The sequence below is a fragment of the Thermobia domestica genome, chromosome 16, assembly GCF_964235325.1.
Source record: "Thermobia domestica chromosome 16, izTheDome1.hap1.1, whole genome shotgun sequence".
Taxonomy (NCBI): domain Eukaryota; kingdom Metazoa; phylum Arthropoda; class Insecta; order Zygentoma; family Lepismatidae; genus Thermobia; species Thermobia domestica.
The window spans coordinates 66442686-66460413 of record NC_137469.1 but is presented as its reverse complement, the minus strand read 5'-3'; the positions used below and the strand labels follow the sequence as shown (position 1 = coordinate 66460413).

General features: G+C 35.7%; 1 protein-coding gene across 5 annotated transcripts in view; it reads right to left on the bottom strand.

Moving 5' to 3' along the window:
• The window catches only part of Dhc98D (Dynein heavy chain at 89D), a 608487-nt gene that overhangs the window by 536664 nt on the left and 54095 nt on the right, over window positions 1-17728 (bottom strand). For all 5 annotated transcript variants that reach the window (XM_081742517.1, XM_081742516.1, XM_081742518.1 and 2 more), the window contains exons 7-9: window positions 16069-16562; window positions 11839-12019; window positions 2569-2808 (exon numbers count right to left, since the gene is read on the bottom strand). In XM_081742517.1, coding sequence (XP_081598643.1) covers window positions 2569-2808; window positions 11839-12019; window positions 16069-16562 — 915 coding nt within the window. The remainder of the gene's footprint in view (window positions 1-2568; window positions 2809-11838; window positions 12020-16068; window positions 16563-17728) is intronic.

The window sequence follows — 17728 nt, the reverse complement described above, 5'->3', positions numbered from 1 at the left end:
TATTAGATAGTATATGCAAAATTATTTTTCATTTAGAAGTTTCATCAATACTTCAATGAATTTCTTGAATGTGACTTTCAGGCAACTGTGAAAATATATGCAAGAATAAATGGTCCGAAATTGCGAACTGAATTAGAAGTATTGTAAAGTTGTGTATTTGTATCTCTAGTGCACCACCCCTTTTAAAATTTCTCTATAATTTATAATTATTTGCTGCGAACATTCTCAGAGTGTGTGATATTAAAAATAATGGTAATATAGTTGAATGAGGACTACCGACGACTACGCAATTTCACGAGAAACGAGAAGCTAAATGCTTTGGCAATGGTACCAATGAAGAAAAACATTGTAAACGCATTTCGAACCTCAGTAAGCACGTGTTTAAGCAACTTATTACAGCCAAAGTTGGAAGACTAGTATTGATATATACAAAAGATAACAAGTAACATTTGATTAAACATGATCTCTATCATTAATCTAAAATATAAATATTTTGAATGTTCTCTACTCTTTTCAAATTCCACGAGCCGCCACTGATTGACGCTAAAGTAATTACAGAAAACCGCTTTCCACTATCTATTTCTTTTTCAATCTATGATGAGCAATGTAAACATCGGAAGTGGTTAATTTCCACAATATACAAATTGAATGGAGAAGAAACCTAATATAGGAAACTGAATCCACCTCAAAAACAAATTTCTCGCTGTATTTTATAAATTTTGCTCTAATGTAAATCAATATTCAAACCGGAAGTTATAGTAAATTGGTTCTGTTCCAGAGATAAGATAAACATTGGTAAAGTTTACAACACTCTTATTGCGGGAACTGTTATTACAACTACCAAAAGCTATGTGTAATATTATAGACGCAGAGGCAAGCAACCATCATTATAAAAAAATCCTACAAATACATCAATTTAAGCAGTATAGCAATCTCTATCTTTGAAACACTTTGAAATATCGAATTGCTACAAACAGCATTACGGTCTTTACAGCTTTAGAAAAAACTATTTAATGTGATTAAATATGATATTTAACTAAGTAGTTCCTCGAAATAAAGCCTTTTGAAAAAGGTCAAATTTTAAAATACCTCTTACTTTTTTCCCGATTTATTCGAAATCCGTCATATCATGATCAAAGAATTTGTCACTAAGGTGCTTTGGATATGCATTGCCCATCCGTTCCATTTGGTTACTAGTTCTATAAAAGCTTCCAAATTTGAATGTTTGTGGCACTACAGAATCTCAAATTTGTAACACTGAATAATAAGTATACTATTGTGTGCTTTCGTTTTACATGTAGATTTCAAGTATAAAATAATCTGACGTAATGCCATTTGAAAAAAAAGAAGCCATTATTTTGAGTAGATAACACTGTTAATTTGGTGCTATTATGGTATTGGGAAGTGGAAAAATTCAACATTTTCAGTTTAAATCAGTTCTTTGAAACTGAATCGACTGCTTCAGATACCCACTACAGATTTTTTTTTTCGTTATACGTCGTGTGTTTTAATTCTAAAACCAACGATCGTAGTATCGCTTATCTCTACTGGTTATTTCGTTTATCATATTGCCAGCGTTCTCAGAATCAATAGGTTTCGCTCGCAATAAGATAAGCGATACTACGATCGTTGGTTGTAGAATTAAAACACACGACGTATAACTTGAAAGTCTTAGAGAGAAATGTTGGAATTCTCCTCGTGAAGGTTTAAAACAACGACTTCTGACACAGTTAAAGGGAGGTCAATGAAACCGAGATGTGAGTGCAGTTAACTTTCTGATTGACTGCATTGAAGTCTTTGTTAAGGAGCATAAAAGCTGCATTTATACTGACTCTTTGCTCTTCTTTATTCTATATCGAAATATATTAGTGCATTGCGATTACTTATTTCCCCATTTAACTCCCAATATAAACATAAAATGTATGTTTAAGTGACATTTTAAAATGATAAGAGTCTTGTAACTTCTTTTCTCGACAGTACACTTACGTTCGGTTAATAATTTCTTCTCTAAACAAGTCAATTATCTATTCTAAACAACGCTATATGTACTGCATTATATGCATCTCGAAATGTTTTAACTACTTAGATCGTGCCCATTATTATTTATAAATTTAAAGTTTGGTTGTTATGGTTATTTCTGTAAGACTGTACAATCACTAGCAAAACGCATACCAATACAGTACATCAAATGAACAAATCCAGTTACAACTTTCTTTAACATTGGGGGAACATAGTCAGGCACAAACACAGGAATTTATTTCGGGAGGGGTCCAAAACTTTTGAGGAGGTCTAAATTCAATATGAGCGTATATTACATTAAAATTTGTAAAATCGTTCCCACAATTAAAGATTTACAGAAAAGTCGGAATTTAGAAGGGAAAGTCCATCTCCCACGTTTATTTCTGACCATTGTTCCCTATACGTTACCGAAAAATAGCACTGAAATTCCTTCACTCCTTCTAAGTTTTAAGCATTATATCAAATACGAGGTAAGTGTAAACCTTTGCTAGCAACTGTACAAGTATTTTAGTGCAAATATAAAAATAAATAAATGCTTTCTGTTCTTACCTTAAAGTGACGAAGAAGCGTGTACAAAAACTTTACGTTATCTCGTGCTAGAATATAATATTTCATTAGTTCTGACTTGTAATGCTGAAATCCATCCAGAACATTCGACGCTGCACATTCCAGAATGTCGAAAACGCGTGTAAATGATGACGTTTTCAGCTGCTCCACTATAATACTGAGGCCCGTTTGCCTTGTGCGCCAGTATTCGTACTCATCCAATGGACCAGGACCATCGTGTTTCTACAAATATCGAAATATTAACAATAGTTTTACATGTGATACAAGATTAAACAAACTGTGTATATTATAGCAATCAATTAAAAAGTTGAGCTGACAATTACTGTTTATTTTTACTATCACTGGTTTGTAAACTGTAGCTTCATTTGATCAAAGAATAACATCATTGTTGAAGAAACACACACACACACACAAAAGCCCTAGTCTTCTGTTTGCCGAGTGGACGCTATACTACTGAGCTACAAAAGACACAATCAATTGGTTGCATGTTTTAACGAAGAATACATTTTATGCAACCAAGCGCTTATTATCATTATTTTAGGTACAATTACAAGCACACAACAATTAAATGAAAAGGAAATACTTTAAAGTCTACATTTAGATTTATAGGAGTGGAAGTTTAATTTGATCATTTTTAAACTCAAGGCACTACATTACATTGAGAAGTGTTCTATTGTTTTTATTGAAACAGAGGATTACTGATTTTGTCTTTATACTTATTTTACATATTCCTTGCTTTGTAAAAATGAATTACGTTTATATCTAAATGTACTATTTATTTATTAAAAGTAATGTACGTAATATTAAATTTATTGTTGTAATAATGATACCAAAATGTATCCTCGCATATCATTTTCTCAAGTTACTTAGATAAACACTTGCCGAACAATGTAAGATATTTAAAAATCAATACACCCTGAAAACTCAAGTGAAATTTTGTTTTTAACCGAAAAAGTACTATAACAAAGAATTTTGTCTGCTGGCTGGAACTTAACACTCCTTTTCAATATAAAGGCAGTGTGTTTCAAAATAATTTAAACCATAGCAAATGATTCCATGAGTGTTAAAACCAAAGATGTTATAAATAGAGGATCTGCCTATATGTATCGTCATCCTATTAAATCGATGAAGCCAAAAAAAACAACCGGCACGTCTGATTGGCTATTCTCGTTTCCGACATAGTTTGATTGGCTACTTTCGTTTCCGCCATGATCGTTGGCTCAAAACACTGCGATCCTATTGGGTGGAGTGGGTAGAGTAGGGGTGGCGAAACTGTGACGTATGGCTTCAAGATGTTGTTGTAAGGGCAGATCCTCTATTTTATAACATCCTCTGTTAAAACGCTATCGACGATTAAAATTGTACTGAAATATTTTCGACCACATCCTCGAGTTTTGTTTGGCATGGTCGTAATAGTTCAAAATTCTTCCGCCAGGTATCAGAGTGACAAGTTGCAAGATGGCTGCCTGTAGTGCAAATAAAGCGTAGTCACTAACGCTCTCATCTCTGGTGCGAGCAGTCTCGTGTTCAATTCCTGGTAGGGACATTCAGTCATAAAAGTGTAAAAGTCTTTTCAAGCCAGCCTCCTGCGTGAGGTTTCTCCTGAGTCTTCCTTATTCACACTAAGCAAATTCCGAAATAGTACCTAATATGAAGGTTCCCGGCCGTTTCCTTCTTTTCCTTTCTTTCTCACTTCCCAGGATAATGTGATCGCCAAGGGACGTTATTTCTCATACGTGATGAGCTAAAATGACCATAGATGCCGAAAGCCCAGAAATATAATTCATAATCTCTAGTATTATCATTAACTAAAGATATGGTCAGAATTGGGGGATAAAACAGTAAAACAATTTGAAATGATTCCACTGTTCAATGACACCGCATCGCAAACGATTTCAGATTTGTCTTGCAATAATAAGAACAATTAGTTGAGAAAATTTGGACCAGTGAATATTTTTCCATTCAATTGGATGAAACTACTGGCATTACTAACAATGGCTCATTTTATTACATATATAACATTGTGAAGTGATTGTGTATTAGAAGTAACTGTGAATTTAATTCGCTAATTTGTATTATTTTATTAAATTGCATTATCAACGACAGAATCATGAACTTTTGAAAATTCATCGGAAGGAAACTTTGATCAAGATTGTACATTCTCAGACAGCTTTTGTAAACACATATTTGTTAATAAACACGACTAGTTTCCTCATTGCCTTTCCGCATACCTTCAAGCATAGCCTGATACTCCCCAATTCATTGAACTCCAAAGTCATCATTCTTCAGCGACACAAAACCAAGAGGAACACAACAACAGGGGTATTCGACACACGATTAAGATAGGTGCAGGATCGACGAGAGAAGCGGATCGCACCGTTGGAGAATAACCAGCTCCATAGTCAAGAGTACCATTCTGTTGGTTTATCACCGCAGACTCATTAAGCTTCAGCAGACTAGTAGAATGAAGGTGTAGGAGGACATCATCGTAAAGACGCATTATCGACGCCCCTTGCAGATCAACAGGATAGAGATCCAGATGTTGACTGTCTCCAGCTTATCCAGGCTCTTCCAGGGGAAAACATTCATCGTTCCAGATGACTAGGACGACGCCAGCTTCGTTGGATCTATCAGGCTAGTGCTCATCCTTTATCTTTTAATCATAACCTTTCTCTCTCTCTCACCTTTTCCCCAACTAGTCATTTTGAAATTGGAAACATTTGAATTTTATTCAGCACCGGCACAACATTTACAGATGGCAAAACAGTGGAGGAAGAGCTTTTGTTTTGTGAACCCCTGCCTACTCGCACAACTTCAACAGAAATGTTTTCAAAATTAGACCAATTTATGAAAACGAATAACAGAATGGAAAAAATAGGTTAGTATTTGTTCCGATGTAGCACGTTCAATTACTGGGAAATTAACCCTTTCGGCCCAGGTCATTTTTGGCGTTTTCCTTCATTTTCAGTTAGTGACTTATTACTCAAAAACTATTTATCCGATTGATATGGTTAAGGCCTTGCTTTTTAGAAGAGGGATGTGACTATTTTTTGGAAAAGTTACATTGCACCAACGGAAGGAAAATTATTAAGGGAAACGTAGGGGTGAAAATTTACAAAAAAAATCCTTAACCGAATTTCAAGATTTTTTGTAGCTGGCACAACGGTTGCCACATGGGTTCAAGTCACCTAAAAATTCTTTGGTGTGTTGACAAGGTATACTGAAAACCCGAAGTCGCTAGTTGCCATACAAAGAGAGAAAAAAAAATATTCTCTGTCATCGTACACATGAAATGTTGACACTTTTTACGCCTCAGAAGCAAAAATCAACAGAAATGCAGGGGCTACAGCTTCCGTAATTACCCTATTGAAACTTGCGTTCTGTAGGCCAAAGAGGAGGCTTTCAGATAGTGGTATGTTTGTTTCAATGTAGCCAGCAAGAAGGGGGAAAGAAATTTTTCAAAAAATTTTCACCTAAAATAGGGAATATTTTGGCTGGAAACACTGCCATGAGACAGACGCAAACTATCTGAAAATAAACCTTGGTACCCCACTAATATATCCCGCAACTATCATGGCGATATCTAACAAAGTAAGAATGATTTAAAAAAAAAAAAAAAAGAAAAAGAAAGAAAGAACTCATTCTACCTCAGAAATTCACCATTTTCTTACCATTTACAGAACATGGTTTATTATAAACCTTAACTGTACATCCCCTAATTATTCTACTGAAACTTTTTATGATGCGTTGTGTAGGCTAAGGATGAGGCTTTCAGACAGTGGTACGTTTGTTCGAATGTAGCTAACAAGACGGACATAATAGAGATAAAAAGGGAATTTTTCCAAAATTTTCCCCTAAAAACGGGTAGCTGGCAACCTGCTACCTGACAGACGAAACTATCTTAAAATAAACATTGGTACACCACTAATATATCCTACAAGCATCATGGCGATATTTAAGAAACAAAGCTTCTAATTACAAAAGATAGATTACGGTAAACAGAAAAGCAGGGAAAACTAGAAAAATCAAGGGTTAGAACCTAAATACGAATTTTTCGTGCTCCCCCTAATTACCCCATTGTAACGATCTGTTCTCGGTTTAGTTCAGTAAGGACCAATTGACTTGCGCTCGAACGTACAGGTACGGATTTATAAACAAAAATTTCGAATTTTTTCCCCAAATTTAGGGAAATTTTAACTTCGCTAGTTGGCAACACTACGCGCGAGCCGGTCCAATTGATGTCAACAATTAGGTATCTATCCGAGGTATCTACCTGACAAGTCTTAAGGAGATCTCTACAATGAAGGAACCTTTAGGAAAAAAGAAAAAACGAAAATTCGAAAATTCTCGAATTTTTTACTTTGGGCTAAAATTTGAGAAGGAAATTGGACACCCAGAAGAAAAAGAAACTAATATGATAAACTATGGTCCAACCATATTTGGCCAAAAAAATTATTCCGATATCTTAATTAGTGTTCACACAAGAGCGAATTAAAAAAATGACACCCGTGTGTGCCACTTTGGCCACCTGGGTTCAAAAGGGTTAAAGAAATATCTCTAGAGGTAAAATTTGTGCATTGTAGTATCCACCGTGAGGCTTTAGCCACAAAAAAATATGACTGAGCCTCTGAAGACAGTTCTGAATTAAAATTGTCAGCTTCATTAAAGGTAGAAAGCGTTGAATTCAAGACTATATTTCATTTATGCAATGAAATAGGTACTGAACATGATTCACTTTTACTTCACACCTAAGACGACCAACATTACTTCTACAGGAATAAGTAAAGTGGCTGTCGAGGAGAAATGTATTGAGTCGCCTGTTTAAACTTCCTTCAGAAGTTCAAATTTTTCTCTAGAATAGATATTCAGATTTGAATTATTTCAACGACGAGCGGCTTAGCTGGCAGATTTATTTTGTCGCTTTAATCAGCTGAATAAGAGTTTTCATGGTACTGGTAAAATGCAGGATACAGGACCTTCTTTATTCCTGGTACAGGATAAAATTGCGACTCTGAAGAAAAAAAAAAAAAACTGGCTTCATGATTCAACGCCGGCAACACAAGTTCCTTTACATTGTTGGATACTTTCTTGACTCGAAATGAAATTATTATTCTTATTCAACTGGCAGTGAATATAAAGACTCATCTTAGCCTAATCACATACTTCGAAGAATAACACTTTCTTAAAAGTCTTGCTTCAGAATTTTGGAGTAGAAATTCGTTTTCCATTGAACATATTTTATCGGACATGTTAGGTCCTTCTGAGGGAGATGGATTAATCTAGATATCGTGTGACGGAAGTCTCAAGCAAACGTTCAAGAGAATGGATTTATCGGACTTTTGGTTGGCAAAGAGAAATGAGTATCCAATGAATTGGGATAATGCAGTAAAATTCCTGCTGGTGACTTAAAAAAAGTTAAGTTAATTGAAACTAAACATCAAGAAAGTTGTTTAGCTAAGCAAGTATCACTTTCTCATTGAAGAAAGAATGTGAACGCTTGAAATGTTCCTTTTTTACATTCATTGCTTATCTTGATTAAGTTTATTACTGAACTGAAGTACCATAATCAGACATATGTGTGTTCACTTACTGTTATTTTATTAATGATATATTTTAATAAACAACACATTAAGTAGGTTCAAAGAATATTTGATTTTTTGAACATATACATCTGTATTTCGAAAATAAATACTAAAATTTAGTAACTTAGTGTTTAGTACTAACCTAGTAGTAACCTTCTAACTACTAACTAGTAATACCTACTAACTATTAAGTAGTAACTAGTACTTGTGATAACTGAACAAACAAATCATGCTTTTCTATAATAACTTTGACTACTAGTACATTAATTGCCTCTATATATGGTGGTATGTTAGTGGAAAAGGTAGATAATCCCTGCTCCGGAGAATCCTACATATAAAAATACTAACAAAGAACACTGAGTCTTTCCACCTACAACAGATTTTCTTTAGAATATAGAAAAATCGAAAACAAGAGGAAATGACACATAAAAACAGAGAAATATTAAGATCAAGTAATCTACTAGTTCTGTCACCTATCCGAATTCAAGAGATAAATTTAAAGATAAAGAAAAAGAAAACAAGAAGCATAAGCTCAAGCAATGCAAGTAAGCACATCGCACACACACACACACACACACAAAAAAAAAATAGTCACCTCCTTTAGAACGTATTTAATATGAGGTAGAACAGCTTAAATAAACGACTTAAAAGTGACAACACGAGATACTGCTGATATTCCACATCAATGTGAATCCACTTGCTCATCAGTAGGTCCAGTAATTCCAGCAAAGTATAGTAACTTCACGAGGCATTGCAGAAAAACCAAATCGTGAATCTACTCCTAATCAGCAGGTCTCGTAGTTGCAGCGAAGTATGGGGATTTAATGATGTGTTGCAGACAGGCCGCATCGATGTGAATCCACTCGCTCATCAGTAGATCCGTAGTTCTACTGAAGTGTGGGGACTTCACACGGTGTTGCCGGTATGACACATCAATGTGAATCCACTCGCTTATCAGTACATCCCGTAGTTCCAGCGAAGTATAGGGACTTAACGAGATACTACTGATATTCCACATCGATGTGAATCCACTCGTTCATCACTAGGTCTCGTAGTTCCAGCAAAGTGTGAGGACATTACGAGGTGTTACAGGTATGCTACATCAATGTCAATCCACTCTCTCATCAGTAGATCCCGTAATTCCAGCGAAGTATAGGGACTTAACTGCTGATATTCCACACCGATGTGAATCCACTCCCTCATCAGGGGATCCCGTAGTTCCAGCGAAGTATAGGGACTTAACGAGATACTACTGATATTCCACATCGATGTGAATCCACTCGCTCAACAGTAGGTCGCGTAGTTCCAGCAAAGTATGAGGACATTACAAGGTGTTACAGGTATGCCACATCAATGTGAATTTACTCTCTCATCAATAGATCCCGTAATTCCAGCAAAGTATGAGGACTTTGCAAGGTGTTACAGGTATGTCACATCAATGCGAATCCACTCTCTCATCAGTAGATCCTGTAATTCCAGCGAAGTATAGGGACTTAACGAGATACTGCTGATAATCCACATCGATGTGAATCCACTCGCTCATCAGTAGATCCCGTAGTTCCAGCAAAGTATGAGGACTTTACGAGGTGTTACAGGTATGCCACATCAATGTGAATCCACTCTCTCATCAGTAGATCCCGTTATTCCAACGAAGTATAAAGACTTAACGAGATACTGCTGATATTCCACATCGATGTGAATCCTCTCGTTACTCAGTAGATAGTTAATTACAGCAAAGTATGGGGATTTCATGAGGGATGCAGGTATGCCATATCGATGTGAATGCACTTCCTTATCCACAAATGCTGAAGTTTCAGCAAAGCACGGGGACCGCAGGTATGCCACATTGATGCGAATCTACTCGCTAATTAATTGATGCCGTGATTTCAACAAGGTATAGGGATTTCACGAGTTGTTATAGATATACTACATCGATGTGAATCCATTTGTTCATCAGTAGATCCCGTAGTTCCAGCAAGGTAGGAATGCTTTTCTCTATTTTTCTTTTCCGATTCACCCATTGCTCCAAACAGTCTTCACAGGATCCCCTAATGTTCCTCAAACGATGTAAAACGCTTTGAGTACTGTGAACACAAGAGTTATCGTCTCGGAAGACGCAACTATCCATTACATATTAATCATGAAGATGTTGAAGAGATGCAACATTGATAGGTTAGAATGTCCAAATAAACACAGCGATTCATGTGTATAATTACATATATGACTGGGCCCAAGTCATAGTATGAAAAACATCCCCAACATCAGAAAACTTTCTCTAGCTTAAACCTCATTCTGCACACACTGCGGGTGTAATATTGTAATGTTTTATTCGGCTTTTGGTGCACTTAATGTCTTACATTAAGAATGTAGATAAAAGAAAGTGAACAATAGTGAGAACTGGTCTCTTTCCGTGATACTCGACTCCAGATGCCGATCGAATGAAATTTCCTTCGCAATGGTCTTTCAGGAACATTGGTTGGAACCTGTACCCATGAACCACATCAATTCTAGTAAGGTTTGAAGATGATTTTCTTCACTAGCGTGAAACTCATCGGCGGTCCTTCTCGATTCATATTTTGAGACAACAGTTTTGACACCACCTTGTCCCGCATAGTAAACACGAACGATAATCTCTTTTGGTTCACCAACTATTGACACAATTTCATTTATTGTGCGCCAGTGTGCACGCTCAAGCACAATGGAACCCTTTTGCCATTCTGTCTCATTTTTGCTTCGATTTACTTTAATAAGCTGTTTTCATACAATCAACTAGCACATTCATTCCATTTAATTTGATTGATGACTGGGTATTTAATAGAGACGTCAGCATTGAGGGTACTCCTATTAACTGCAATGATCATATATCAGAAATGATAAGTCATTTAGTCACGTATCATCAGTAAAAAGTCATTTATTAAACAGTATTAAACATACTGTTTAATAGCAAACTTATAAAATAGCAAAAGAAGACCAATATTACGTCAAGAGGGATTCTTTTTGTCCGGAGTGCTTATATATAAGGAGCATTTATTATATTCTAAGCCTAAAGGTGCGCAATAATTGTAGGATGACTAAACTCGGTGAAATGATTACATCATCTTTCCTTAGCGTAAAAACAAAAGTAGATGGCGCTGTCATTTATTGTTGGTATTTAGTAAGGTGTGGAACGTTGATATCCAGCGATGTCTACGATACCCAGCGAACCGTTGTTTCCAAAGCCTTTATCAACAGTGTGGATTCCAGCTTCTTTCCCATCCACCCTATTTTTCAGACTTGGATTTAATTGACCTTTCCTTGTTTCAAAAACTAAAGAAACACTTGCATGGTTTACGGTACAGCGATGATAATGAGTTATCGATGACCTTTTTGCTGCCAAAATTGGTTTGAGAGCTCACAAAACATTTTTGTAGCTGGTATTCGATATCTTACTGAACGATGTACCAAGAATGTTGAGATTAAGGGAAGATACGTAGGAATCTGAGCAAATATTTTCAACATTTACTTACTCCTTACACGTAAGGCTCAGAATTTGTTGAACGCTTCTCGTAGAAGTTGAACAATGTTAGTTCTAGAAGAATATGATTTTTTTTTTTTCATTTGCTGTGTTTACAATAGCTTAAAAAACAAAAATAATAAAAATAAAAGACACAATATATGTATATGTGATTACCTTATTTCTATATGCCTCTATCACTTGAGATATGTGTTGTTCCCACCCCAAACATACGTCTTCCAACTGATCCACAAGTTCAAGATTTTTGGCTAGTTCCTCAATAGTGAGTGATTCATCATTCAGTAGCGGAATATCGGGAATCTGCAACATGATGTCACCTTCAACATGCTTTTGGGTCCTAACAAGAGACGTAAAAGAAAACCGTAAGATGTAGCAAACTATCATATAGTATTTACAGTGAAAATAAATTTTTCAGACTCGTCTCTAGATAAGAAAGTATTAAAAAAAAAAAAATAATATTTATGAACTGTCTTCTTTTCATAATTATTACCTTCATTGCTTGCTCTCAAAAAGGCTGTTTATAGTTACCTGCATTGATACCTAACAGAGGGAAATGAGAGGCTAATTAACTGCCAACATTACCTCTATTAAAGAAGTAAAATTGTGATTTGAAGTCAGAGTCAAATGTGCTCACTTTGGACTAAGTTCATCCAAACTCACGTTCACATCTTCTGACATCACATCTCACTCGACCTCACGGTCACATCATGATTTTGAACTCGCGCTCACTTCGTGAGGGTGAGGTTCAGTGAGCGCGAGTTCCGAATTCATGAGCGCCGACCTCATGAGTTCGGATACTTTTAGTCAGAGGTCGAAACTGTTGGATAAATGAAGTTGGTTGGCCTGAGGCCGTAGCAAGTATACTTCGCACTCAATATTTTATTTTCTAATGTCTTTGGGAAGAGATCTATCTATTTTAGTGGGTATTGTTGTATTATCAAAATTTGAAACTATTGGGTTTCTGATTCTGCACTCAGTCGATCTATTACATTACAGGTTATGACATATAAATGAGGCAACAAATAAAGAAAATAATTAACCTCATTGATAATAAGACTAATCCTCCAAGAAATCATCCAAATTATGATAAAATTCGTAAGTTTAGGCCACATATCACACACCTGAATAACACAATTCATGAGGTATACAAAGCCTCATGTTGCCTGGTTGTTGATGAAAGTACAATACTTTTCAAAGGCAGATCATTATTGGAACAACACATCCCCTTGTAATTTATGAAGATACAAGGAAAGTGTCCAGCCAATTCTAAAATTGGCAATGTAATGACCCTAGGTCAACCACGACTATCTCAAGGAAGATTAGGATTAGAATTAAATTCTTGAGCTTTCGGCATCTATAGCCACATATGAAGGATGAGATTCATCGACGTTCACATTGCCCGGGGTACTGGGAAGGAAGGAAGTGTCCTGGGATCATTATGTAAGATACCATCCCGTCATTTGCCTGGTGTAAATGAGGAAAACCCAGGAAAATGTCATTCAGAATGACTGGCCTGAAAAAGTTTTTACACTTTTTCGACCGAGTGTCCCCACTGAGATGTCTCAAGCGAGAATGAGAACGGGAGTACCTGTCAGGTGAGCTATCATACTGCTATTGATACATATAATGAAATTATGGCAGGCGTTGAGCACTTGTATCAACTTCGAGAATGTTATCCAATTGGTTGTCTTCCCTTGCATTCTAAAAACTAACCTAGTTATTGTCTTAAACTACCAAGACAATTGAGTGCAGGTTTCTGAGATCGTGACAATAAAGGACGGTCTCTTAATTTCTATAGCGACAAGAAAATTGTATCAGAGGAGGTAAGGCTCAACAAAGTTACTGATCACATGCCTGCTTTGAACAAAGCTTACAGATGTTGCTGGTGTTGTTAAACGAAAAGTATGAGAAAAGAAAATCAGTAGCACAGTGTGCAATGTCTCTCTGTGCGTTGATCCATATTAAAAAGAAGGTAAAACTAAAAGTAATTATCAGTAAAAGCCTGCATTATAGAAGTTCCTTATCTGTAGTTTGTTTCTCTGAGATAAAAAAAAAAAAAAAAAAAAAAAAATCGGTACTTTTATAGTAACACACTACGGACAGTGGAAATTATAATACCACAACAAAGATTTTCGCTAGAATCAAACGTTTCTTTTAAAAAAAATTAAAAATGTGTTTCAATTCATACTCATTCTGATTTTAAGTATTCGTTATTGTATCATTTCTATATTAAAAAAAAAAAAAAAAAGGAAAACAATTAAGAGAAGAACTTCTCTCTCGTAGGTGGAATTCAAGCAAATGTCGAAAACTCAATGACAATTTCCACAAAATGTCAGTTATTTCCCGAGACAAATCAGATCCTTTGTGTTTCTTTGTGTACGTTACACAACATTCATCATCTGCCACGTTATGTGGTTGGTTGGAGTTTAGGGTCCTTTTTCAGCACTGAGGTTATATGCGACGTAGACCAACAGTTTAAGATCGAATCCGGATTACCATAATGCGTTCGAATTTCAAGGTTCTCCCACCGGGAATCCGTGTTCCAAAGGCACGCGCGGTAGTCACTAGACCAGCCTGAAGGATATCACGTTTTGTGTTCGCAAACCTACCATTACGATTATGATAGCCGAGTGTTACTTCATTATTTTACTGCGGAATAGCGCTATAAGGATTTGGCTTCCCTTCTACTACGGAGGCTTGTGAGCATGACTATGGGTACCAGTCTGGAATGGTTTTGTTCTGCCACAATTCTCTGACTGTTAAGGGAAAGTATACCTAGGTACGCAATAATTGCAAATTTGGAGCGAAGCGATCGACCTTTATTGATTATTTATAGAATTTTTTTAGTGCATCAATTGTTTTTGTGAACAAATATGACATGCAAATAGTTGAATTTGACATATCAGTGAAAAGCATAATGACTTTGAAAAGTTGTGTTCGTAAAACAAAACGAAACGGCTTCGCCCTATTTCTAATGTTGAAAATTCTATTTTCCATTGTTAACAATAAGAATTCGCGCGCCAAATGCCTATGGACATCCCGTCTTTCGGTGATTATTCCTCAATGCTTGTCCAATCGGGGCATGCGGGACCCCTTATGATACTCAGAGCGCGCTCTCGAATACTATGTCAAATTTGGTTAAGAACAATTCAGGGATATCAAAGGAGTATCCGGACGAACGAAAGCTTAAGTCGAGTAAAGAGAAGCTTCGCTCCAATCATAAATTGTTGAACAACCTGTAATTGTTATTTTCAGTAATAAAATTTAACAAATACAGCTCAACTAGTATTTATAATACCTTTCTTACTATAAAAATGAAATATAATTTTGGGAGTTGACGTAGCTATAAAGGATAACAAGTGTCCTTTCAAAATCGTCAGAAATGAACAGCAAGGCAAGATTATATATATATATATATATATATATATATATATATATATATATATATATATATATATATATATAAACTTTGACCTGCATTCTCTTCTCACGATGGCAAAAGAGTAGTTTGGAGTTAGGAGGTTTGTTTTGGTCGAGAACACAATTATCCTTTACAGTTCCTTGTCTAAATTTCTAACTGTGATTACATACCATATTCTGTGATCACTACAACTGTATTCTGGCTCAAAAAGGGATACAGAAAGTGGATTACGAATAAATCAACTTTAGAAGGTTATTTTATGACAGCAGATTATAAGCGAATTAAAACTCTTGAAAAACTGCTTAACATGCAACTATAATCGCTCAACCGTGGTATGTGATGTACACAAAAGCTTTTGAATGTTAAAGAACATGCATATAAATTAACACAGAATCTGGCTAAAATATTATTATAAATTACTACATAAATATTGAGATTTGCTTTAAAATATAGATATGCTGAACTCTATATTATAAATAAAAACCTATTATAAAACAAAAATTTGTGAATTCTGGAATATTTATTTACCTTTTAAAGACTTTAAACCTATTTCCCAGACAGCACCTTTGATTACCCTAAAATTTACTTACCTTTTATTCCCGTTCCTTACTCATTTTAGGACAGATGATGGTTGTATGCTGTTCAATCCTCTAAGATTGTTTTATGTAAGTTGATTATGAAGTAATCGAAAATACTAAAACTTTCTAACTTTCTAACTTGATCTCTTTTTTACTCCTTCTCTATACCCATTCTTTCAGACAGAAGATAGCTGTTGTGAACAACTAAATGCAAGCTATATCGTAAGTTTAGACAACGGAATCAGGATATGACAACTGGTATAATATCTCCTGTGCGCTATAACACGATTATTGTGGGTGTTCAGCAGGTTAGAAAAAGTAAAATACATATTTTTCTAAAAGAAATTACATTCACAGAATGCGTTCTCTCTTAGCACAGATACTCACCAGTGTACCGCTTCCAATAATTTTGCCACATTTGTAAGTAATTCATCTTTAATTGGCGTGTTTCCTGCTTCAACTACGGTAGCTCCAGACGCCCCACTTTGAGCCGAACGGGAACGATCTTCTTTCCGTCGAGCAGCATCCGTTTTATCTTGAGGTTCTTCTTCCACTTCTTTATGTTCCTCCTCTTGTAACTGTTCCTCTTCTTTTCCTTCAGCCGGTGCTTCTTCTTCTTGTTCTGTTTCCTCATCGTCCTCATCCTTTTCCTCATCTGCTTTTCCTTTATCTGCCTTCGCTTGTTTCTCTTTCGACATCTTCCTCCCGGCTTGTTTCCCGATCGACGCCCTACGCCAGAAATAAGATGGACGTCGAACATCAGCGACCGATTGCTTTTTTCCATATTCGTCTTCACCTTCTTCTTCATCTTCTTGGTCTTCACCACCCTCCTCGGGTTGTTCCGGCTCAATAAATTGGAATTCAATTGCAGGTATGTAGAGCTGAAAAGCAGTAAATCATATTATAGTATCTGGTCCATCAGCCACTATTTTCTTCAAAAAATAACACGAGACGGCCCCAAAATATCAGTCTGAAGTTTCAGTGTTACCATAATAAAATATGTTAACTTGGCTACCTTTATAACTTTAATTTGAACATATATCTGTGGAACCACGTAGAAACAGAATTTGTGCTATTATTACTCATTAAATTAGCCATGTATAAATTGATCATTTTCAATCAGGAGAAAAAGATGATGGGTTTTATATATATATGATTTCACTTTTTTGAAAAATATAAACTGGTTTCACTTCTGAAACGCGGAAATTTACGTACGTCTGGAACGATCCTTAGTCGTCTTTATCGTATTCAAACCTTACATGTATTAATATAAACTAGTTGTTGCACCCAAGCATATGACCCTCTGTAGACTATAACTAAAAAAGCATGCTTAGTTAAAACCTCTAATTGTTTACATTTGGATTTTATTATATAGTTTACGCACCAACCAACATGCGGTTAAACAAATATTAATGCTCTATCTAAATATGGTAACGGCTCTTGCACGAATAATAAATAGTAAGGCATGTTTATAGTCAATGTCATCATTATCCATTTTGAAATATTTAAATTGAAATAATATAGTTTAAGTTTCAATCAAATTGTCACAATATATTACTGTAGAAATAGACAAATACCAATGCTTAATCTTAATATGGAGCCGGTCCTTGCTCTATTTTAAATAATTAAATTGAAATAATGTAGTTTTTAAACTGCAATTAAATAACAAACAAAAAAAAAAAAAAAAAATAGTTTTTAAATGGGCAAATTGCCTGCACGATAGTGACACTTACTGCCGTCAGGGAGGCAGGCAGTGCGGTCACCTATCAGCGTCACTGTTTAGAAACAACGGTGACCAACTTATACATGTTTCTCTATATTTATATACTGATTTTTTAGCCACTGAATCTAAATCTGGCCTTCGTTCTTATTGTTGCGTCATTCAAATGGAAGCTTGTGGGCATGGTGACTCAGTGGCAGAGTGCTAATTGCTAGTATGAGGATTCTCGATTGGAACTCAGACCATATGAATTTGTGGTGGACAACATCGTGTTCGTGGATCTCCCGTTTCACTTCTATCAGTCACTGTTCTCCTTTAGCCTACAGA